Genomic DNA, 22,022 nt, shown 5'->3' on the forward strand with positions numbered 1-22,022 from the left:
CTTCTGAAATTGTTTTAGTTTTAGTCGTATTTTAGTCGACTAAAATAGTATTCATTTAGTCAACTAAAATGTTTTAGGTCGACTAAATTAACACTGCAGGCAGCTTGGCACAAACAAACAATTGAAAGGCATATTGAATTTGGAGTTAGGCTTTAAGCTATAGCTTCACCATAAACGTTAATATTTGGAATCCACCCTGTTTCAGTTAAGGATGGACAGTGGTAAATTAAATAATTCCCTAATGTTTATACTTATAAAGAGAAACTCCAGCAACAAATACTGACACTGCTGAATTTTTTTGAACAGGTACTCATCAGCTCAGGGAGCCAACACTGTCATCACCTGGGTTGGTTCTTTGCCGGTCTTTGGTCCCAAGCGCCGCCATCTTGAGTGTGGGAAGCCAGCACTGAGTTCATGATGGCTCACGGCTGGCTTCCCAGTGCACATTTGTGAGACGCACTGCGCTTTCTAAATGGTCTTGCAGTCTCCTGGGACCTGTAATGTGTTCCAGCAGGTTGTGGGCACGGAGAGGGCGGTTAAACTTATGCTCTGCTCGTCTATGCGAACAGACAGGAAGTGGAAGTGGTTACCTGCCAGATAAAGGTATACACTCCTAGAAAAAGAAAATGTTTACATTAATGGCAAGGGATTGAGGGAGGAGGATGAGCGGAACTTATGATTTTAGGAGAGGTTGCACTTTAAAAAATAAATAAAAATAAAGCCAGACAATCCAAGGACTGCCAGACATTCCAAGGACTGCTTCATCCTCTTCGAAATCACAACAAAATAAAGTAAGGTTGTCCTACGCTCACTGCTGCATTACAAAAAAATAAGAAAAAAAAGTATCTGATGGTAACATTTAGACAAATTACAGTCATCAGTCATAGCATACAGACGAGGCTGGGGATCTACAACCAAAAAGAAGTCTGTAGGTAAAACTGCTTGCATCCTCATGAAACTGAAAAACTGATTTTTTTTTTTTTTTTTTTTTTTTTAGCTTTCTGTTTTTTCACTTAAAAACAACAACAGCATATAGGTACCCTGTATTAGGCCCCATGGACATGGGACGCTGCTAAACACATGTTCAGAGGCAGTTGGACACTTTTTTTCAACTGCCCCTGAACTCATTTAATGTTATCCTATGTGACCATGTACACAGTCTCGTTTATTGCCTTTTTTTGCAATTGCGTTTAACAGCGTTTCTTTGGAAGCAAAAAAATGGGTTCAGACGCAGAAGATTTCCACGTATCAGACGTCAAACGCGGCTAAACACGGTACTGGCCTTTAGCCGCGTTTTCGTTTATAAGCGTTTTTAAAGGTGCCCTATTTTTTTACACTAAAAATCTCAAAAATGATGGCAAATGATGGAAAACCATTAAAAAAATATTTAAAAAAATTGTAAGTGCTTGCAATGATTCATAGACCATTTATATACCCTAATGAGCCCTTGATCCAATCCAATACACCACTAGCATTGCTGTTATCCAAAGTATAATTGGAATTTGACCCATATGTTCTTAGATTTGAACAAGCAACTTGTGGCAGGTGACGTGACAAGTGGACAATCCAAAACTTGTGGCAGGTGATGTGGCAAGCGGACAATCCGCAACTAGTGGCAGGTAAGATGGCAAGTGGACAATCAACAACTTGTGGCAGGTGACGTGGCAAGTGGACAATCCACAACTTGTGGCAGGTGACATGGCAAGTGGACAATCCACAACTTGTGGCAGGTGACATGGCAAGTGGACAATCCACAATTTGTGGCAGGTGACATGGCAAGTGGACAATCCACAACTTGTGGCAGGTGACTCTGGACCTCTCACACAATTTTCTACGTCGTTCTAGCCTCATCAAGAGCAATGTCAGGAGCATTTCCTCACATATGCTCATTATTGGATCCATTGCAAAAAAACACACAAAAATAGAGACAAATACAAGTAGACAACTGCTCTCTTTGCTGCTGCTACTCACTCTGGTGAAAATGGCTGAAATAGTTAACAATGTTTTTTGAGCTTGGGGAGGGTCTTAAATGAGGTGATCTTAATAAACGCTCCTAGACACAAATGTGGTTAAACGCGGCATGCAAACGCGGCTAAATGGGCGTTTTAAATGCTGGTTTCAAGGTGTCAAAAAAATTCCTTCAGAGGACTTTGCCTCAGCGTCCCGTGTACATGGGGCCTAAGACTTCAGTTAGTGGAGTGAGCCTGATTGAAGGGTTCCCTTCACTCGCATGCAATTGTTTTGTTTGGTTGTGCTTATTGCGCTCATTACCTTTTATATGCAATGTGAAGTTGTCTTTATATTTGTATCCGTGCCACATCTTTAAATAAATAAAAAAAAAAAATGCAGGATAGTAGCAAAAAAACCCCCAAAACATTGAAAATGCTCATTTTACTTGAAATCACGCTCACATGACAATCCTCTCTTCTGCACTTTACTTTCTGGGGCTCTTCTTCCAGTGTCTACACCACTGCTTGCATGATGTGGACATCTCCCATTAGTGAAGGAGGCTCTTGCAGCTACGGAGTCCTCTCTCATAGGTTCCAGAACAAGAGAACTTCTGGGGCAGTGAAGGGACCCGTACTCAAGAAGAGAAGCAGTAGAGAAAGATGTCTAGCTCATAGAAGGAGACTGTGATTATGCAGGATGTCTTACGAAGAGGTGTTTGGAATCAAGACTGAGTAGCAAGGTAGCTGAGGCACAATACACTTGTTACATTTCATTTTTACCTGAAGTTGGGCTTTCATTTCCGTATGAGATGAAAATCTATATGGCTTATCAAAAACAAAGGTAGGAAGATCTATTGATCGACTTGTGTACAACCAGCCTTTTGGAAAATGTTCTCTCAATCGGTGCCGATCACTGTATTCTCAGGGGAGGGATTGAACGTGTAGATGGGGGCATCGAGTCATTTTCTTTCATTCAACAAGCCGGTTGGACAAGAAAAATGACTCAGCCTTAGTTTATGCTTTGTAGGACAAGATTTAGCCAAAGTATACAATGATTTACACCTCTGTGAGCAACAAAATCTATTTTTCATGAGAAAAGTTTTAAAATTGCATGGACACTTAGGCATTAAATAAACATGATAATTAATATCACAAACATGATTGATCAAGAATCAAAAGTCAAAACACTGCAGTCTAATATTCCATAATGGAACTCCTCTATTAACCTAGGCTACACGTTCTTCATGGTAACTATTAGGGAGGAAAAAAACACTTTACTAAAGATGTATTATGAAGTATAATCATCAACGTGAATATAATCAGAGTACACTGCAGACTGCGAGGTTATTTCCGTCAGAGAAAAGCTGCAAGCACAACCTGTTGTCACCGTATTGGTGTCATCGGAAGCTCATTCATGTCCCCGAAGCAGCCGCCCACTCCAGCCTGTCTTCTGCTTCCTTCATTAGACAGGATAACATGTTCCAAAGATGCTCCGTATGGCATAGCACGCCTCCGTCAGCAGGAAGGTGACTCACCATAGCTCAGCAGGTGAATCACACACCCTGGAGACTGTCACAGATACAATCCTATCAAGAATAGCTCCTGTAAAAAACAGAGCTACAAAAACCTGCAGATACAGCCCTTACTGGAAGAAATTTCTCAGCATCAAGCACAGCTGAAGTAGAACTAAAAGTGTCTGATCAAATGACAACTGAGTGCACAGAGCAGAAAGACATTTAATTAACTACTATGGAGATGTGTGAATCTCTATGTCCAATGAAAAAAGAATGACGTATTTAAGAGCCAATCTGAAAAATGTACAGTAATTACTGTGCAAAACATAATTATTTTCAAAACGTATAACTGCAACCAATACAGCTGCCATATATTGTTTAAAAGAAAATGATTGCTATATTAACCCTTCCCTATATACAGTAGGAGATTCAAAGCTAGAGCTAGTACATTAAACAAAAATTATCCTGAGAAAAAAAACTTTACGTTTTCATTGCTGTGTTGCGTCAGTGCACATGCATTAAAAATCACTCTATTAAAACAGCCCATTCATTTGAATAGGTTGCCTATTACACCAAAAAGCAGCATGCAGCATTTTTGTGCCTTGGTACACATCATGCTGCACTGTAACACAAGTGCATTGACAAGGTGCATTGGGGTGATGTATCATATGGTGTAGTACTATATATGTGCTTAAAAAAAACAATAAGCTATTGTCATAATTTACAGTTGAAGTAGAATGCATTGTTTTCACAATTATAGATGCTGTGTTACCTTTTCAATGTGGCTGAAGTTGTGCTTTAAAAGGCATTGAGTCGCTAGCAAAATACTTTTAAACTACATCTATACCCAGACACTGTGGATCTAAAGGTACAATTCTATGCATGAAGGTAAAAAGAACCTTCTGCATACAGCAGCACCCTCCCTTAATATTTATCTGAGTCTGATCTTGACCCAGTGATGTGCATGAGAGCAGCAGCTCTCTCTTGACTGTCTCTCTCCTCACCAGACACACAGCCAGAGAAGAGAGAGCAGGGACAGAGGCGGGGCTGAGCCACTCTCGGTGCGTCAATGGACACACAAAGCCGGCTCAGGAGCAAGTACGCAGGGGTGCACCCATAGCAAGTGGCTTCTTTGGGGGGCACTTGGCGGGGGGGTTGACAGAACACCGGCTAGGGACCTCAGAAGAGGAGGATTGGGGCTGCTCTGTGCAAAACCATTGACACAGAGCAGGGAAGTAGAACATGTTTTTTTAAATTGCATTTAGAATAGCTTAAATGTCATTTCAAAATTAATTTTAAATTTTTTTTTAAGTTTCCTTAAAATTATATTTGAAGATCCTGTCATGAAGGTTCTTGTTCAAGCACAGCCTGTAATTGTTTGTTAGTGCTCCGTACCGGTTTCAAAATGGTGTTCCTGCATTGTCACGGCCAAGCTTCCAATGAAGACTACAAGTGACCAATTTGAGACACTATCAATAAGGCTACATTGATACCAGCAATTCAGCCCCGTGCTAGTTGCAGCAGGAATCGCCGGATTCTTCCTGCTGCAGGCCTCATTCACAATCATGACAGGTCGCTGACAACCACAGCTATTTGCGGCTCTCTGCTCTCAAACATGTTGTTATACTTACCTCCTCTGTGCAGTGGATTTGTACAGAGCAGCCCCGATCCACCTTTTCTCAGGTCCCTCACCGGCTCTCTTGGCCCCTCCCTCCTGTCGAGTGCTCCCACAGCAAACAGCTTGCTATGGGAGTCGAGCTGAGCTGCAGCTCCGTGTCCATTCAGACACAGAGCCACGGTTCGTCCCTGCCCCCTCTCGCACCTGATCGGCTAACTAACTTTGACAGCAGCGAGAGCCAATGGTGCCGCTGTGGTGTCTCAGCCACTCAGGAGGAAGAGTCCTGGACGGCCGAGGCACTCGTGCACATCGCTGGAGGAAGACTGGGCTCAGGTAAATATTAGGGGGCTGCTGCACACAGGTGTTTTTTATCTTACTGCATAGAATGCAGTAAGATAAAAAAAACCTCTGCCTTTACAACCACTTTAAATAGAACTGGTCCCAGGACAGAGCCTTGGGGTACCCTGCTTACAACTTCAGACCATTCTGAGTACACACTATTTATCCCCACCCTTTGGACATGTTCCTGTAACCAGTTTTCGATCCAGGTACATGCATTATCATCCATGCCAATATACCTTCTAAATTAAGCATTTATGGGGAACTGTATCAAATGCTTTGACAAAATCCAGGTACACCATATGTTCACAAGCCTTCTTCTATCTAGATTACAGCTCACTACCTCATACAATTTTATTGGTCTGGCAAGAATGATCTTTTATAAATACATGCGGATTACTACTAATGATACCGTTTTCTTAAACTCCAAAACCTACCTCGTTAGGAGGTACATTTAGGAGCATTCTAATAGGTCAGCGCCTGTGTAGCCCGTGGGCAACAAGGAGAGAAAGCTGCAGGGATTTCAAATCTCTGGACCGGTACATCGGCAATATGAGCTGTCAGTGCAGGTGATCGCCAGGACTCCAAGTTAGTGGGACCAGGTGGGGGGGAGGGGGGGTCCAGTGTAAGAACTTACACTGGAGGCATCACCCTCATGCCTCTTTACCTAAGATTTATGCTCAATGTATTACTCAGTGATCACGATTTCCTAAGTTATCCCTTTTTTCCCCCACATCTGCAATCAAATCTGTGTTTGTAATTATCTAGCAAATCATTATTTCTAATTGGGGCATCCACCAATTGAAACATGAAGTTGTCCTGCAAGACATTAAAAAGAGATAACAAACTTTAAAGTGATTGTAAATGATCGCCTTGTAAAACAACCCATTCAGTTTAAAATAGAAATGAAAGGCAAAAACATTTTTGCATAAATATAAAAAAAACACACAATATAAATACCTTTTTTTCACTTTTTTTTTTATAAGTGATCACATTGCCTCTTTTCTCAGCTGCATAAGAGCTGGGGTAGGAGAAGCAGCAGCACACTAAGCTTCTCAGTTAATGGCTGTGCACTGGGGGAGTGTCAAGACAAGTCTGATTATTGGAGGAGAGTACACTGAGGTCCCAGCATAGCTAGAGAACTGACCACAGTGAGCTCTCCTGCTCACTGTGGTCAGTTTTTAATAGGAAAGCAGAGGGACTGGCAGGACCACCGGGGATTTCACATAAAGGAAGCAACACAAAGAACAGGATACTTCCTGATACATGTACAGGGGACAGCAAGCAAATATCAGGAATATAAAGTGTTGGGATAACAAACGCTTTAAATGAGTGAGCAGTTGCCAGGTCAATATCTGGATAATTGAAGTTCCCTTTTATAAGAACATTGCCCTGCCTCACTGCCACTCCCAACTGTGACAGGAGCTCAGACTTTTCCTCATCTTTCAGGTTATTGGGCCTGTGGCATGCACCCTCTAATAATTTCCCATTTGTTTCCTCCCTTTAAAGCTCCAGCCACAGGAATTGCACCTCCTCCCTTGCCCCATTATCGGTGTCGGCCTTCATGTTCACTAGCAAATCATTCTTGACATACAGACACCCTCCTCCCCCTCCCTGTCCCTCCAATACAAGGAGCACCCGGAACAGTCCCAAGGCAGTCAAGTAAGCTGTCAAGCTAAGTCTCTAATATTCTCACAAAGTCAAAATCTTTCTCATGTGTCAGCAGCTCCAGTTCTTCCATTTTGTTAGCTAGACTTCTATTTGTAAAGACACCTTTTAGTTTTGTTTTGGTGCATATTTTTTCTCCTTGTTTGTTCTGAGGCTGTAATCATGTCCCTCCCAACCCACCACCTAGTTTAAAAATTCCTCCAACTTTTTGGCCATCTTCTCTCCCAATAGAACTTCACCCTTCCCATTCAGGTGCAGTACGTCCCTGCTATAGAGCCAGTAACTAATTTTTCAATATGCTGACTTGGAGGTCTTTTATATATCGGTATATATATATATATATATATATATATATATATATATATATATATATATATATATATATATTTATTAAGTATGAATATGTAGGTGCTCCCTAGCCCTACCCAACAATCTGTCCATATGCAATGTGCCGAACCCTTGCGCATGGTAAACAACATACTGTTTCAGCAATCATAGTCTATGTAACATATTGCTCTATCTGTCCTTTTAAGAACTGAGTCCCCTAAGAGCAATGTCTACCTATTCTTTCCTGTAACCTTGCCCCCATCTTCACTGAACTTGTTCCCCTGGCAGCTAGGGAAGTCACTCTGCTCCAGCAATGCCACTCCTATACAGAAATCCTCAACATTGCACAACCTGGTGTTTTTTTGGATGTGCCAGCTCAGGATTGGCCTCTCTAATGCTAATCTTTCTACCCCTCTCTACCCAATCTGTCACCCATCTAACATGTTCTGGTGCCTGCACCTCCATGTCGCCACCCACCTCTATACTGGCCCCTGCCAGAACGTGATAGGTATGGTCCAAACTCCTTTTCAGGTTGATGATGCTTCGTAGTGTTGCCAGCTGCTTCCTCAGATTTAGGATTCCAAGGAAACAACTTGCTCATATTTTGTGCAGCAGTATTCTTTCTCGAAAGGTTGTTCAAGAAATGTATACATGGGGCATCACCACTCTCATTGGACATGGTACCCACTAATGTAATATGGATAATCCAGTAAAGATTGGGAAATATATTTTACACAAACTAGTGGTAATCTGGCAATAGATGTTAAAGCTGGCCAAAAGTGTCAAAGTACCCCCTCAATGACCAGTCCCTACTAGTCCCTGCTCTGCAATGGAAATGCTCCAGTGGATATAGTGCCAGTATGTTTTTCTTCTACTGCACTGCAGGTCACTGACCAGAGCTGACCTTTGTGGCTCTCCTACAACTCGTGTCTATCAGCCTCATATAGTACTATATCCAAAGGAGCATTTGCATTGCAGAGTACAAACTAGCCATTGAGGGATAATGTTAATGCAGTTGGGTCAGCTTAATCATGTATTGCAATATATGTGAACTAAAAATCCCTGTTTTTTTTTTTTTTTGCAAAATTTGCTAAAAAGGGTATGTAGCACTGTGGAGAGTGTTCATCCATTTATTTCCATGGCTGTCAGAAACATGCAACACACATGGAAATTTTCCAACTTGCTGAAAAATATATGTACATTGAAACCTTGGTTTACAAGAAATGCGCCTTACGAGCGTTTTGAAAGACGAGCAACTTTTTAAAAAAAAGTTTGCTTTGATCTGCGAGCGCTGTCTTGATATATGAGCGTTTTTTGTTTTTTTTTTATGTAAAAAAAAAAAAAAAAAAAAAAAGAATTACACTCACAATGTGAAGGACTCTGTGGCTCATGTAAAGCCGCTGTGTATATGTACAATGAAGCAGCTGGTTTACAGCTCTGTATGTGGCCAGAGATTTGTGGGCGATGGTGGCTCCCAGCGCTTCCTGGAGACACTTAGACACTCCCAGCAAGAGCGGGCGTACCCGGAAGTGATGTCAACAGTTCCTGAGTTCTCTAGGAAGCACTGTGAGCCACATACAGCGTTGTACTGTACAGCAGCAGCTTTACTGAACATACAGTACTGTATACAGAGCAGCTTTAAATAGATGAACACCAACCTCTGGCCACATACAGAGCTGTGTACACCAGCGGCTTTAAATAGGTGAGCACCAGACTCCTTAACAATGTCACTGTGCACATTCTTTATTTTTACCTGAAAACTTTTGCAACACAGAGGTACAAGTACAGTATTCCAACTACTGTATTTCTAAGTGCAGTTTTATTTGTTTTATGTTTACAGTACACTTTATACTGTATTTTTTTGCCATAATCATTTTTATATGAATAAATGGTTGTGGAACGAATCATCAGACTTTCCATTATTTCCTATGGGGAAATTTGCTTTGATATAAGAGTGCTTTGGATTACAAGCATGCTTCCGCAACGAATTAAGCTCGCAAAGCAAGGTTTTACTGTATTGGAATGGCAGAAGTCTTCCCTCTTCAACATAGTGCAGATGGAATGTACAGTCAGGCTTCATGTACACTGCTGCTGGTAAACGGACATTTAGGAGCAGTTGGGCGTTTTTTTCAGCTGCCCCTGAACTTTCCTCTACGTTATCTTATCAGTACATGTACACAGGGTCGTTTATAGTCGTTTCTAGGCAGTTGAGCTTATAAACATTTTTTGGAAAGCAACAAAAATGCATTCAGGACGGATGTTCAGAGGCATTTGAAAAGGCAAACGAGTGTAACAGCTTGTAAACGCGGTAACACACGTTTAGCCACGTTTCGTTTACAGGCGGTTTTAATTTTTTTACGATTTAAAAAAAAAACGCTTCTAAAACGCAAATGCTGCTAAACACGGCATGTAAACGCAGCATGTAAACACGGCAAAACAGCCATTTTTAAACGTCGGTTACTATCGGTCAAGTTAAACCGCTCAGGAGAGGTTGTAAAATGTTCCATATGCATTAAAGTGGTTGTAAACCCTTACAGACCACCCATGACTACAGATAAGCCTATACTAAGGCTTACCTGTAGCTACCGTGGATATCTCCTAAACTTGCACGGTTTAAGAGATATCCCCTGTATCAGCATGTGCCAACGTCATCGGCACATGCACACTGAAGAAACGGACCGAGCGTGCCATTTCTTCAGCTGATGTGCTGTTAACTGCGGCTCTCACGGGCATGCGTGGGAATGGCCTAATCGCGGTTTTGGCCAATCACAGTGCCAGAGCCTGCGATACCCGGAAATAACTCCGGGAGACATGTCGCCGGCAAAAGCAGGGTGCCGGGACCTCTGTGGGGGCTTTGTTCTAAGGCAAGTATTTCATAATGAGCTAGTATGCTATGCATACTAGCTCATTATGCCTTTGTCTTGCAGGGGTTTTTTTTTTCGTGGATTTACAACCACTTTAAGCCTTACACTGTCATGCAAGAAACGAGTGTGTCCAGGCAACTGAGCCATTTATACAAGATGAGAAGGTCATCAAGCCCCGACTACCATTTTTGAAGAGATCGCTGTCTATCAATAGCCAGCCTAACCACACGTGCATACATATTCACAGCTCAAATTTTACAAATTTTTAGAGAATATCCAATAAAAGCAATGTACCGTGAGGGGTAATCGCAATCTGCTTCCTGTTCCCAGTATCACAATTCTTGTTCATAGCATGTAACCAGTTATCTGCACCACTGTTTAAGAGGAAGTGTAAGCAGAGTTCCACAACTTGTAAACCATATTCAGATAAGCTGCAATAAGCAACACCACAGAGACCAATTATAAAAACTAAAGAAAAAAAAAGTGAATAAAAGCAGCGCTGATGAACATATTGACCAATAAGGTTCTATGTTTTACTTTGACATACAAATCACAATGAACCCTGATTATTTACTATGAACAACAATTTTGTTCCTGTTCTAATGAAAAGAAGAATAAAAACTCAGAACACCTTAATTTTTTGACAACTATTGAATATTTTAGTGGCATATCACTATAATGAGCTTTATAGTTCGTTGATGTGTAAGATACAAGTAGAGTGTTTTGTTGACAAGTAATGACCCCCTGTGCAACAAGACAAAGTGGAAGTCACATTGTAGTTATTTTAAAAAGCCACTGATTGAGGGCTACTGCTGAAAACAAGTGTACCTTTAATTCTAACAGCATTGCACAGTTGATATGCAAATGCAGTGATATGCAGGTGGATGAACTCACCAGTGCTTGGCATGTGTTTGGCACGAGTCTGCGTTATAAGCTCCACTGGTTGGTCCCGACCAGATATTCCATCTGCAGAGAGAAAAGAGAAGGTGTAAAATTCAACCCATGGTCTGAATCTGTCTGCATCAGCTAAATGAAAGACATAATGAAAAAACGATACACAAGGCAACACTCTTATGAAAAATGCATTGTATGCAAAAAGGATTGTTGAGGACATAGCATTGGAGTATAGGCACTGTATGGCGTCTGTGCACTAATAGAAATATACATAACTCTTGTCTGCTGTGTGCAGGTGCCGATCCATGAACAGAAGATCCAGTGTTAATGTCTTTAGAACAGATGAACTCAAACGAACCAGTATGTAAGACCAGATTTTCCATGGGTGAAAAGCCCCAATTTGATGTTGGGGGGAAGACAATTGAGGAGACTATTCAGAGTCCCTGACTGATATCCGTTCATTCAACATGTAATTTTCATGCCTTGCCTGTAAAACACCTGCCTGGTTCAATTTGCAATTAATAAAACATCTTCTTCGTTTTGAGTTTTGAAAGGGAGACCTGTGATAAACGAGAGCCTTCAGGCAGAAGGAGGAAAAAGAAGCAGAAAAGGCTATTCATTCTGGGGCAGTTTGATGACAATACGGTGCAGCTGCCGACTGGAATAAAAACCCAGGAGGCGGAGGCTATAAATAGCCCAGAAAGAGACGGCGCAGGGAGCCGACAGATTAAAATGCAGAAACACGTAGAGCAAGGAGAGCGTGCCGTTCCCAGGACTTCACAGACAGCTCTCTACAGAAGAAAAGAAATCCAGTGTAAAGGACAGGAATGTAATAAAGCCATACGAGGAGGAGGTGGTAGAAATGAAGAAAGCTGCTATGGGAAAATCTGTTCATTCAGACCTTGTCTAGTAAGCACAAGCCATGAGCCCTTTTATTCTGATTCTAGATGTAAGGGTCAGTGGAGCATTAGAGCAATCCTTCCAAAATTCTGCCAAATACGGCAACACACCTTCATTAAAGCAATCTCCATATACAAGTCATTCATGGTCAACAGAAAACACAAACAGGTTCCAAAGCAGAAGTAAAATGCATAAATAATTCTGATTGTATGCATGAATGAAAAGCATATACACAGACAGGCCTAAAATATGTGTGTATGCACGTGTATGTGTGTGTGTGTGGTGGGGTTATAGGCCAATCATAAAACGTGGGATTAAACAAGAACGCCAACATAAAGCAAAGCAGGATTGTCTTTTTAAATGCAACCTGTTGCAATCCTAAAACCAACTGAAACCTTTATTCCCTAAAACTGCAAAGAGAGAGCACGTGCAAGTCTATGACTGGGCCCAATCACAACTGCTCACTCCTTATGCAGCAGATATCTGAATTCAATATTTGTTAATAGCCAGAAAAATTAATTGCACTGAGGAAGTAAGGATTTGAAAGTCATGTAAAAAGTTACATTAAAAAGGTAAACACTGCAATATATGGACTCACACAGGCATATATAACGCTGCTTTTACAGGCATACAACGCATGCTACCCCCATCAAATCATTCTTTGCAGCTATTACCTTTTGTACCACCACCCCCTCCCTTTAGAATGTAAGCTCTACGAGCAGGGCCCTCCTGTACCTTTTGTGTTGAACTGTACTGTAATCGTGTTGGCCCCCCTATATATTGTAAAGCGATGCGTAAACTGTTGGCGCTATATAAATCGCATATAATAATAATAATAACTTTTATACCTCTATATGAAGTTCTATGTTAGCCTATGTGACCATGCACATCAATATTTTAAGCAGAGTTTAGAGACATAAAAAAAAAAAAAAAATCATATTCTATGTTCAGAGAGGAGCTTATGAGCATAATTTACACATAAAACATGTGTAACGTTAACAAACATGTGCGTATGAGCGTAAATGTATTCCAGTGGCCAGAATAAAATATTGTGTAAAAATAAGTGCAGCGCTAATAAATTGTCTCAGCATGAACTGAGGCTAAAAATTTGTGCCTAGTTTACATTGTATGTGAACCACTTGGGTGGTGAGAAAACCAAAATGAACAAATGTAATTACAAACACATTGATTACAATATGCAAGTGTTAAATGCTGAAAGCACAAACATAAAAGGACATTTTTCACTCAATGTAATGTCTAAATGACATAACTAATGAGTAAGACGATCAAATGAAACCAATAAAACAAGAAGAGTATTATGGTGAAGTAAATGTCCAAAAGTGATTCAAAGTCCATCAAGGAATAAGCAAAACGTCATTGTGACTTGAAGTGAAGGTTGTGCAAAGAAATTGCAACTAGATGATGATCCACCACCAATAAGTAAAAGGCTTACCAAAACGATTGAACTCAAACAGGTGTATGCCAAATGAGTCGATCAAACTTGTAGTGTGATACACCAGGGGATAACAGCCTCGGCAAACACGACCTCCGGTTTGGGGATAAACTCCAGTGATCCCTCCCAATGACACTCCAAATGGGTAGCCCGCAATGGGGGTTTTTATAAAGGGGGAGCCAGATGAATAATTTCTCCCGTATGGTATGGTTATAGTAAGGAAGTTTTCGAAGGTGTGGCCGACGTAGGGGATGGCATTTACAGCAGCTAAGCACAGAGGGGATCAGGGGAATGCAGAGGGTGTTTGAGGTAGTTCACCATTTCATTATCAAAGGTGAACTTATTCTTTATGTAACAGGTCTCGTCTGTCCCCTAGCCTGTGACTGAAAGGAGATTTTGTGATGTATTTAGCTTGTGTCTGTCAGATCTGCCTGGAATTTAGCTCTAAGGCAATGTTAATACATCTGACTTGGTAAAATACAGCTTTTTACTGTGCGGGAAACTGTCAGTGTCAGCTCTCGCAGGCAGCAATCTTGTGATGTGATAAAGCTACTTCCTGGTTGGGTGTCTGCTGCATAAGTAGACTACTTTCACTTTGTTTTTGTTTGTTTTTTTCAAAGAAATCAGAAATAGTACTCATACAAGTTAAGACACGTCATACAAAATTGCAAACATGGTATCTTAGACCAAGCAGAAATGGGAGACAATGGCTACGACAGCACGATAAACTCACTCCGAGAAAAATAAACAGGCAGTAGTGGATGTTTAACCAGCAGAGCAGTAGGTTAAGTAGTAGGTAGTACTAGTAGTAGGTCTACTAGCAGTATAGGTGCGAAAGGCAAGAGGGATGTTCAAAGTAATGTAATGTCGCAAAAGGACACACAGGAAGGCAAACATATTTGAACTTCATGGATCTTAATCTGTAACAGTTATTTTGTAAGAAAGGGGTTACTATAACTTCCTTCCCATGGTTACCTGTGAGAGAAGGGCTTGTCTGAGAAAGTAGTAGGGGGGAAGAGAAAGTGGAAAAAGAGCAAAAAGGTAGAAAAAGAAAGAACAAAAGCAGAACCAACAAGGGGACAGAAGAGAAAGAGTAGGAAAAAGGAAGAATACCCCAGAGGCCCACCTAATAGTGATAAACTCAGCAACACATAAGCTACAATTCCATAGCTATTGTTAGCTGTGATGGTGGAAATGGTCGCGCCAAGGCTGCCAAGTGTGCAAAAATGTATTGTACGCACTAAGAACCAACTGAGTTTCTGATTCATGAGAGAGCTGTGTATGTGGCTCTTTACCGCATCAAAGGTAAGGGTTTGTGACTGACTCCCTCGCTATGGTCTGCTTCATAGCCATAAAGATCTGGGTAACAAACGCACCCTCTTGATGACTAACGTTTCCTTTTGGTTTGTATAGAATTGCTTCCCAGGGTTTTTTACACAAGTTGACATGGAGGACCATACTGACCACAGCATATACCCGTAGCCACAGCTGCTTAAACCATGGGGCATGTCCACCAAATGGGCTTCACATTTTCCATGTCTGAGATGCCCCGAAAGCAGGAAGTGCGGAAGAGTGGTGGTGGTGGCACTTTGCAATTCTAGCAAGACTGCAGCAATCCCAGGGGAATGACTGAGAAACATTTGTAGAGCCAACACATTACTTAACAATTTAAACACAGCTTGCCATGTTTTGTTCCAGTCCTCAAAAGAGTGGTATCAAAATCACGCTCCCGTCTTGAGCAGTATGTTGGTGTTTGCACATTTGTATTGCTGTCTATGGAGGAGTACAGCAAAGAAATTAGGCCCTAGATTCAATAGCTGTCATGGTCAAGGACCAGTCATGGTTTTTAGTTAAGCATTTCATTAGATAGTAAATTTGAAGATAATGGAAACTTTGAGTCTGATATGTTGTGGGTGTCCTTGAGCTGTTGAAAAGAGCGAATGCCTCGCATGTTTAGAAGAGAACAAACTGTAGTGAGGCCCTGGCTGCACCATCAGTAATAGCTCTAGAACAGGGATATGCAATTAGCGGACCTCCAGCTGTTGCAAAACTACACGTCCCATCATGCCTCTGGGTGTCATGCTTGTGGCTGTCAGAGTCTTTCTATGCCTCATGGGACTTGTAGTTTTGCAACAGCTAGAGGTCTGCTAATTGCATATTCCTGCTCTAGAAGATGTGGGGACAGCAGGTGGGCTGGATACTTAGAGTCCTAGACTGTTAGTACGTGAGTTAGGGGAATAATGAGGTGGGAATCCAGGGCCTGGAGGACTGCGGAATGAGCTTGATACCTATTACATCTATGAAGGTTGTCAGAGACGTTACTTTACCCACATGTAGCAGCTAAGGCTGCTTTGTAGTAATAGGAGATGTTGGGAACCCCTAGGCCTCCCCTACTCTTAGACTTGTACAACAATGGTCTATTCAACCTAGGCCTTGTGGAGCTCCAGATGAACTTAAAGATGAGATGCTGTGTAGGGAGCAAAGAACATAGGATGGAACAAACAGAGCTTAGGGAGGAAGGACATCTTAACTGCATGTATGCAAGTGATCCAAGAGATGAGATGTGACACTAGCCCTAGGTGAAGTAAGTAAAGGAATTTAAGATGGGGGGGGGGGGGGGGGGGTTGGTTGGCTTCGTATGAGTGGCAAGATTAATACCCAAGTATGGAATCAAAGTGCACCATTGAAATTGCAATTTGGCCTGTATGAAGATATAGGTGGCTTCTGATAAGGGCACATTTAATGCATGCAATTTAGTCTGGTTTGCATGAAGACCCCGACAAGACATGAACCCTTGTAAGACAGAAAACACGTTGGGTAAAGAGGTGTGAGCGGAGTGACATACAGTAAAATGTTGCCTGCAAACATAGCAAACGATATACGCAAAGCAGGGGGGAAGAGCGGAACATAGGGCAAAGACCATAGTGTATTATCAACAATGACATTTTTTTTTTATTAGAGACAGTATTCTACTCACAGGTTAAAAAACATAATTGTCAGAGAACCATAAGAAAACTGCTGAGAAGATGAGAATAGGGCGGCTAAGGAGTTCTTGGTACTTCAGTGTCACTACATTTTCTTAGTTTAGCTGTATTTTGAATGGCATATCCTCGGGTCAATGTGTGTTTGTAAGACTTTGGTCTCACCGAGTTAAGCGTCGTATGCCCTTTTTGACATCCAGCAATTTGTTATTGGTTTTATGTGGCTTGCCCACAAAGTCCACCCCACAAAGTCCACCACAAAGACCTTTTATGCGCTTCTTAGGGTGCCAGAGCAATTACGAACAAGTGGGGGGACAAGAGGCACCCACTGAGTGCCTCTAGATATTGGAAATGAGAGTACGTCATAGCCGAAATACCTGACCGATACAGAGGGCAAGTTGTATAAAAGAGCCGATCCATGCTACGAGGGGGCCTCTCAAATCTCTGAATTAGAGCAGCATGAAAGCGTGTCAAAAGCTTTACTGATGTGCAAAGGGAGCAACAACATCTGTTGTGACTGTTGCTTTGAGTGATAAGGATTGTCCGCTGGATGTTGTCAGCTTCCTGTCCAAAGGAGAATGCCCACTTGGCTTTTATGGACTAGCTTATCTAAGATCTTATTCAGGCGTTTTGCAAGAAACCTGGCCAGTATTTTTAGGTCTTCATTTAGTAGACCCAGGATTGGGTGTCCTTGTCAGGCTTAGGAAGCAAAACAATAGTGGCCCTCCCTATTCCTAAAGCCTCATACACACAAAAAGAATATCGGATGAATGATTGTCTGTTTTTTGCATGCTAGTCTCATATATAAAATGAAGAGGTTACTAAACTTACGAAAATTCTTGTACAACAGAATACAAATTTGGAAGTGATGCAATGTGTTGTATTGTATTCTTTCATTTCCAAGCAGGTGTGTTCTTGCTCTACCTTTTTTTTGTTTTTACAGACCAATACTGTACTGATCAAAACGAAAAAACTTTCGTGTTTATCCCTTCGATTAATTTTGAATTAATTGTCGCAATTGGCTCTCAAAAGCTCTGTACTAATGATCAGATTATCGTACGGTCACTTCGAAAGCAGCGTTTTTGGTCTCATTTTCTGATCGTGTGTACTATGCTTAAGGCTGTTGAACATAGTGATTAGATGTGGGGGTAATATCAGGGAGTTTTTTTTTTTTTTTTTTTTAAATAGAGGCTGTTTACAGGGCTGCAAATCCATCTGGGTTGGGGCGTTTGCACCAGGAAGTATGCATATGAAGACTAAAATATAGCACCTCTAGGATACCCTTTACACAAAGCAAAGACAGACCATGTATAGACCAGAGAGTGCCACTAACAACTATAGTATATGCAGCAGTGTTTTAACTTGAAGGGATATATTTATATGTTTTGTTTAGAGAGACTCTGTCCTCATACTATTAAAGGGATTGTAAAGGTAATTTTATTTTTTTTTTAAAATAACTAACATGTCATACTTACCTTCACTGTGCAGCTCGTTCTGCACAGAGTGGCCCCGAACCTGTTCTTCTGGGGTCCCTCGGCGGCTGTTTCAGCTTCTCCCCGCAAGAAATAACCACCTTAATGCGAGCTCCCTCGCATGGTGGTTAGTTGTTGCGGGCGCGCTCCCGTGATACAGCCGGCGGCTATAGCCGCTCGCTGCATCACTCGGCCCCGCCCCCCGGCGCGCCGCGTCATCGGATGTGATTGACAGCAGCGCGAGCCAATGGCTGCGCTGCTTTCAATCCATCCACTGCAGCCAATCAGCGACAAGGCTGAGCTGCAATAGAGATGACGAGAACGAGCAGCGGAGATTCGAGGTGTCAGGTAAGTAAAACGGGGGGGCTGGGGGCGGCGGTATTGTCAAAAGTTTTTTCAACTTAATGCATATAATGCATTAAGGTGAAAAAATGTTTACCTTTACAACCCCTTTAATATCCGCAACAATCTTCTTATACAATTATATGTTAAAGTTATAGGTTACATAACCTTGTTTCGAGCATTTAATCACCTTACATTTAACCACATGACGACCGCCGCACGACTGTGTACGTCCTCAGAGCGGCACGGGCAGGCAAAAGGGCGTGTATTTACGTCCTTGCCCTCCCGCGGGTGGGCCCGATGCCAGCGGCGGTCGCCTTTGGTCTGGGAGCGATGAGAGATGAGGGGGAGGCCATCCGATCGTGGCCCCCCCCTCGCGATCGTTCCCAGCCAATGAGAATCCTCCCCTGCCTGTGTGTAGTACACACAGGCAGAGGATGTGATGTCATCCCTCCTCGGCTCGGGCAGTTTCCGTTCCGGCGCCGAGGAAAGAAGACATCAATGTGAGTGCACAAACACACACACACACAGTAGAACATGCCAGGCATACATTACACCCCCGATCCCCCCCCCCCCCCATCACCCCCCCCCCCCCCCCCCCCCATGTCACACTGACACCAAGCAGTTTTTTTTTTTTTTTTTTACTGATTACTGCATTGGTGTCAGTGACAGTTAGTGTGTTAGGGCAGTGAGTGTTAGCCCCCTTTAGGTCTAGGGTACCCCCCTAACACCCCCTAATAAAGTTTTAACCCCTTGATCACCCCCCGTCGCCAGTGTCGATAAGCGATCATTTTTCTGATCGCTGTATTAGTGTCACTGGTGACGCTAGTTAGGGACGTAAATATTTAGGTTCGCTGTCAGCGTTTTATTGCGACAGGGACCCCCATATACTATCTAATAAATGTTTTAACCCCTTGATTGCCCCCTAGTTAACCCTTTCGCCACTGATCACCGTATAACCGTTACGGGTGATGCTGGTTAGTTCGTTTATTTTTTATAGTGTCAGGGCACCCGCTGTTTATTACCGAATAAAGTTTTAGCCCCCTGATCGCCCGGCGGTGATATGCGTCGCCCCAGGCAGCGTCAGATTAGCGCCAGTACCGCTAACACCCACGCACATAGCATACGCCTCCCTTAGTGGTATAGTATCTGAACGGATCAATATCTGATCAGATCTATACTAGCGTCCCCAGCAGTTTAGGGTTCCCAAAAACGCAGTGTTAGCGGGATCAGCCCAGATACCTGCTAGCACCTGCGTTTTGCCCCTCCGCCCGGCCCAGCCCAGCCCACCCAAGTGCAGTATCGATCGATCACTGTCACTTACAAAACACTAAACGCATAACTGCAGTGTTCGCAGAGTCAGGCCTGATTCCTGCGATCGCTAACAGTTTCTTTGGTAGCATTTTGGTGAACTGGCAAGCAGCAGCCCCAAACAGCGTCAGGTTAGCACCAGTACCGCTAACACCCACGCACGCACCGTACACCTCCCTTAGTGGTATAATATCTGATCCGATCAGATCTATACTAGCGTCCCCAGCAGTTTAGGGTTCCCAAAAACGCAGTGTTAGCGGGATCAGCCCAGATACCTGCTAGCACCTGCGTTTTGCCCCTCCGCCCGGCCCAGCCCAGCCCACCCAAATGCAGTATCGATCGATCACTGACACTTACAAAATGCTAAACACATAACTGCAGCGTTCGCAGAGTCAGGCCTGATCCCTGCGATCCCTAACAGTTTTTTTGGTAGCGTTTTGGTGAACTGGCAAGCACCAGCCCCAGGCAGCCTCAGGTTAGCGCCAGTACCGCTAACACCCACGCACGCAGCATACGCCTCCCTTAGTGGTATAGTATCTGATCGGATCAATATCTGATCCGATCAGATCAGATCTATACTAGCGTCCCCAGCAGTTTAGGGTTCCCAAAAACGCAGTGTTAGCGGGATCAGCCCAGATACCTGCTAGCACCTGCGTTTTGCCCCTCCGCCCAGCCCACCCAAGTGCAGTATCGATCGATCACTGTCACTTACAAAACACTAAATGCATAACTGCAGCGTTTGAAGAGTCAGGCCTGATCCCTGCGATCGCTAACAGTTTTTTGGGTAGCGTTTTGGTGAACTGGCAAGCACCAACGGCATAGTACACCCCGGTCGTAGTCAAACCAGCACTGCAGTAACACTTGGTGACGTGGCGAGTCCCATAAGTGCAGTTCAAGCTAGTGAGGTGGCAAGCACAAGTAGTGTCCCGCTGCCACCAAGAAGACAAACAGGCCTATCGTGCCCATAGTGCCCTTCCAGCTGCATTCGCCAATCCTAATTGGGAACCCACCGCTTCTGCAGCACCCGTACTTCCCCCATTCACATCCCCAACCAAATGCAGTCGGCTGCATGAGAGGCATTTTCTTTATGTCCTCCTGAGTACCCCTACCCAACGAACCCCCCCAAAAAAGATGTTGTGTCTGCAGCAAGCGCGGATATAGGCGTGACACCCGCTATTATTGTCCCTCCTGTCCTGACAATCCTGGTCTTTGCATTGGTGAATGTTTTGAACGCTACCATTCACTAGTTGAGTATTAGCGTAGGGTACAGCATTGCACAGACTAGGCACACTTTCACAGGGTCTCCCAAGATGCCATCGCATTTTGAGAGACCCGAACCTGGAACCGGTTACAGTTATAAAAGTTAGTTACAAAAAAAGTGTAAAAAAAAAAAAAATATATAAAATTTAAAAAAATAGTTGTCGTTTTATTGTTCTCTCTCTCTCTATTCTCTCTCTATTGTTCTGCTCTTTTTTACTGTATTCTATTTTGCAATGTTTTATTATTATTATGTTTTATCATGTTTGCTTTTCAGGTATGCAATTTTTTATACTTTACCGTTTACTGTGTTTTATTGTTAACCATTTTTTTGTCTTCAGGTACGCCATTCACGACTTTGATTGGTTATACCAGAATGATGCCTGCAGGTTTAGGTAGCATCTTGGTATCATTCTTTTCAGCCAGCAGTCGGCTTTCATGTAAAAGCAATCCTAGCGGCTAATTAGCCTCTAGACTGCTTTTACAAGCAGCGGGAGGGAATGCCCCCCCCCCAACCGTCTTCCGTGTTTTTCTCTGGCTCTCCTGTCTCCACAGGGAACCTGAGAATGCAGCCGGTGATTCAGCCAGCTGACCATAGAGCTGATCAGAGACCAGAGTGGCTCCAAACATCTCTATGGCCTAAGAAACCGGAAGCTACGAGCATTTCATGACTTAGATTTCGCCGGATGTAAACAGCGCCATTGGGAAATTGGGAAAGCATTTTATCACATTGATCTTGGTGTGGTCAGACGCTTTGAGGGCAGAGGAGATATCTAGGGTCTAATAGAACCCAATTTTTTCAAAAAAGAGTACCTGTCACTACCTATTGCTATCATAGGGGATATTTACATTCCCTGAGATAACAATAAAAATGATTAAAAAAAAAAAGAAAGGAACAGTTTAAAAATAAGATAAAAAAGCAAAAAAAAAAAAAAAAAAAAAAAAAAAAGGGACCCCTGTCCCCCCCCCTGCTCTCGCGCAAAGGCGAACGCAAGCGTCGGTCTGGCGTCAAATGTAAACCGCAATTGCACCATGCATGTGAGGTGTCACCGCAAACGTCAGATCGAGGGCAGTAATTTTAGCAGTAGACCTCCTCTGTAAATCTAGTGGTAACCTGTAAAGGCTTTTAAAAA

At 42.8% G+C, this 22,022-nt stretch overlaps 1 protein-coding gene across 4 annotated transcripts in view; it reads right to left on the bottom strand.

The window, feature by feature from the left end:
- The window catches only part of HDAC4 (histone deacetylase 4), a 393,738-nt gene that overhangs the window by 144,734 nt on the left and 226,982 nt on the right, over nt 1–22,022 (bottom strand). For all 4 annotated transcript variants that reach the window (XM_073633685.1, XM_073633682.1, XM_073633683.1 and 1 more), the window contains one exon: nt 11,174–11,245. In XM_073633685.1, coding sequence (XP_073489786.1) covers nt 11,174–11,186 — 13 coding nt within the window. In that variant the 5' untranslated portion in view covers nt 11,187–11,245. The remainder of the gene's footprint in view (nt 1–11,173; nt 11,246–22,022) is intronic.

Source organism: Aquarana catesbeiana, linkage group LG06, assembly GCF_042186555.1.
Source record: "Aquarana catesbeiana isolate 2022-GZ linkage group LG06, ASM4218655v1, whole genome shotgun sequence".
Taxonomy (NCBI): Eukaryota; Metazoa; Chordata; class Amphibia; order Anura; family Ranidae; genus Aquarana; species Aquarana catesbeiana.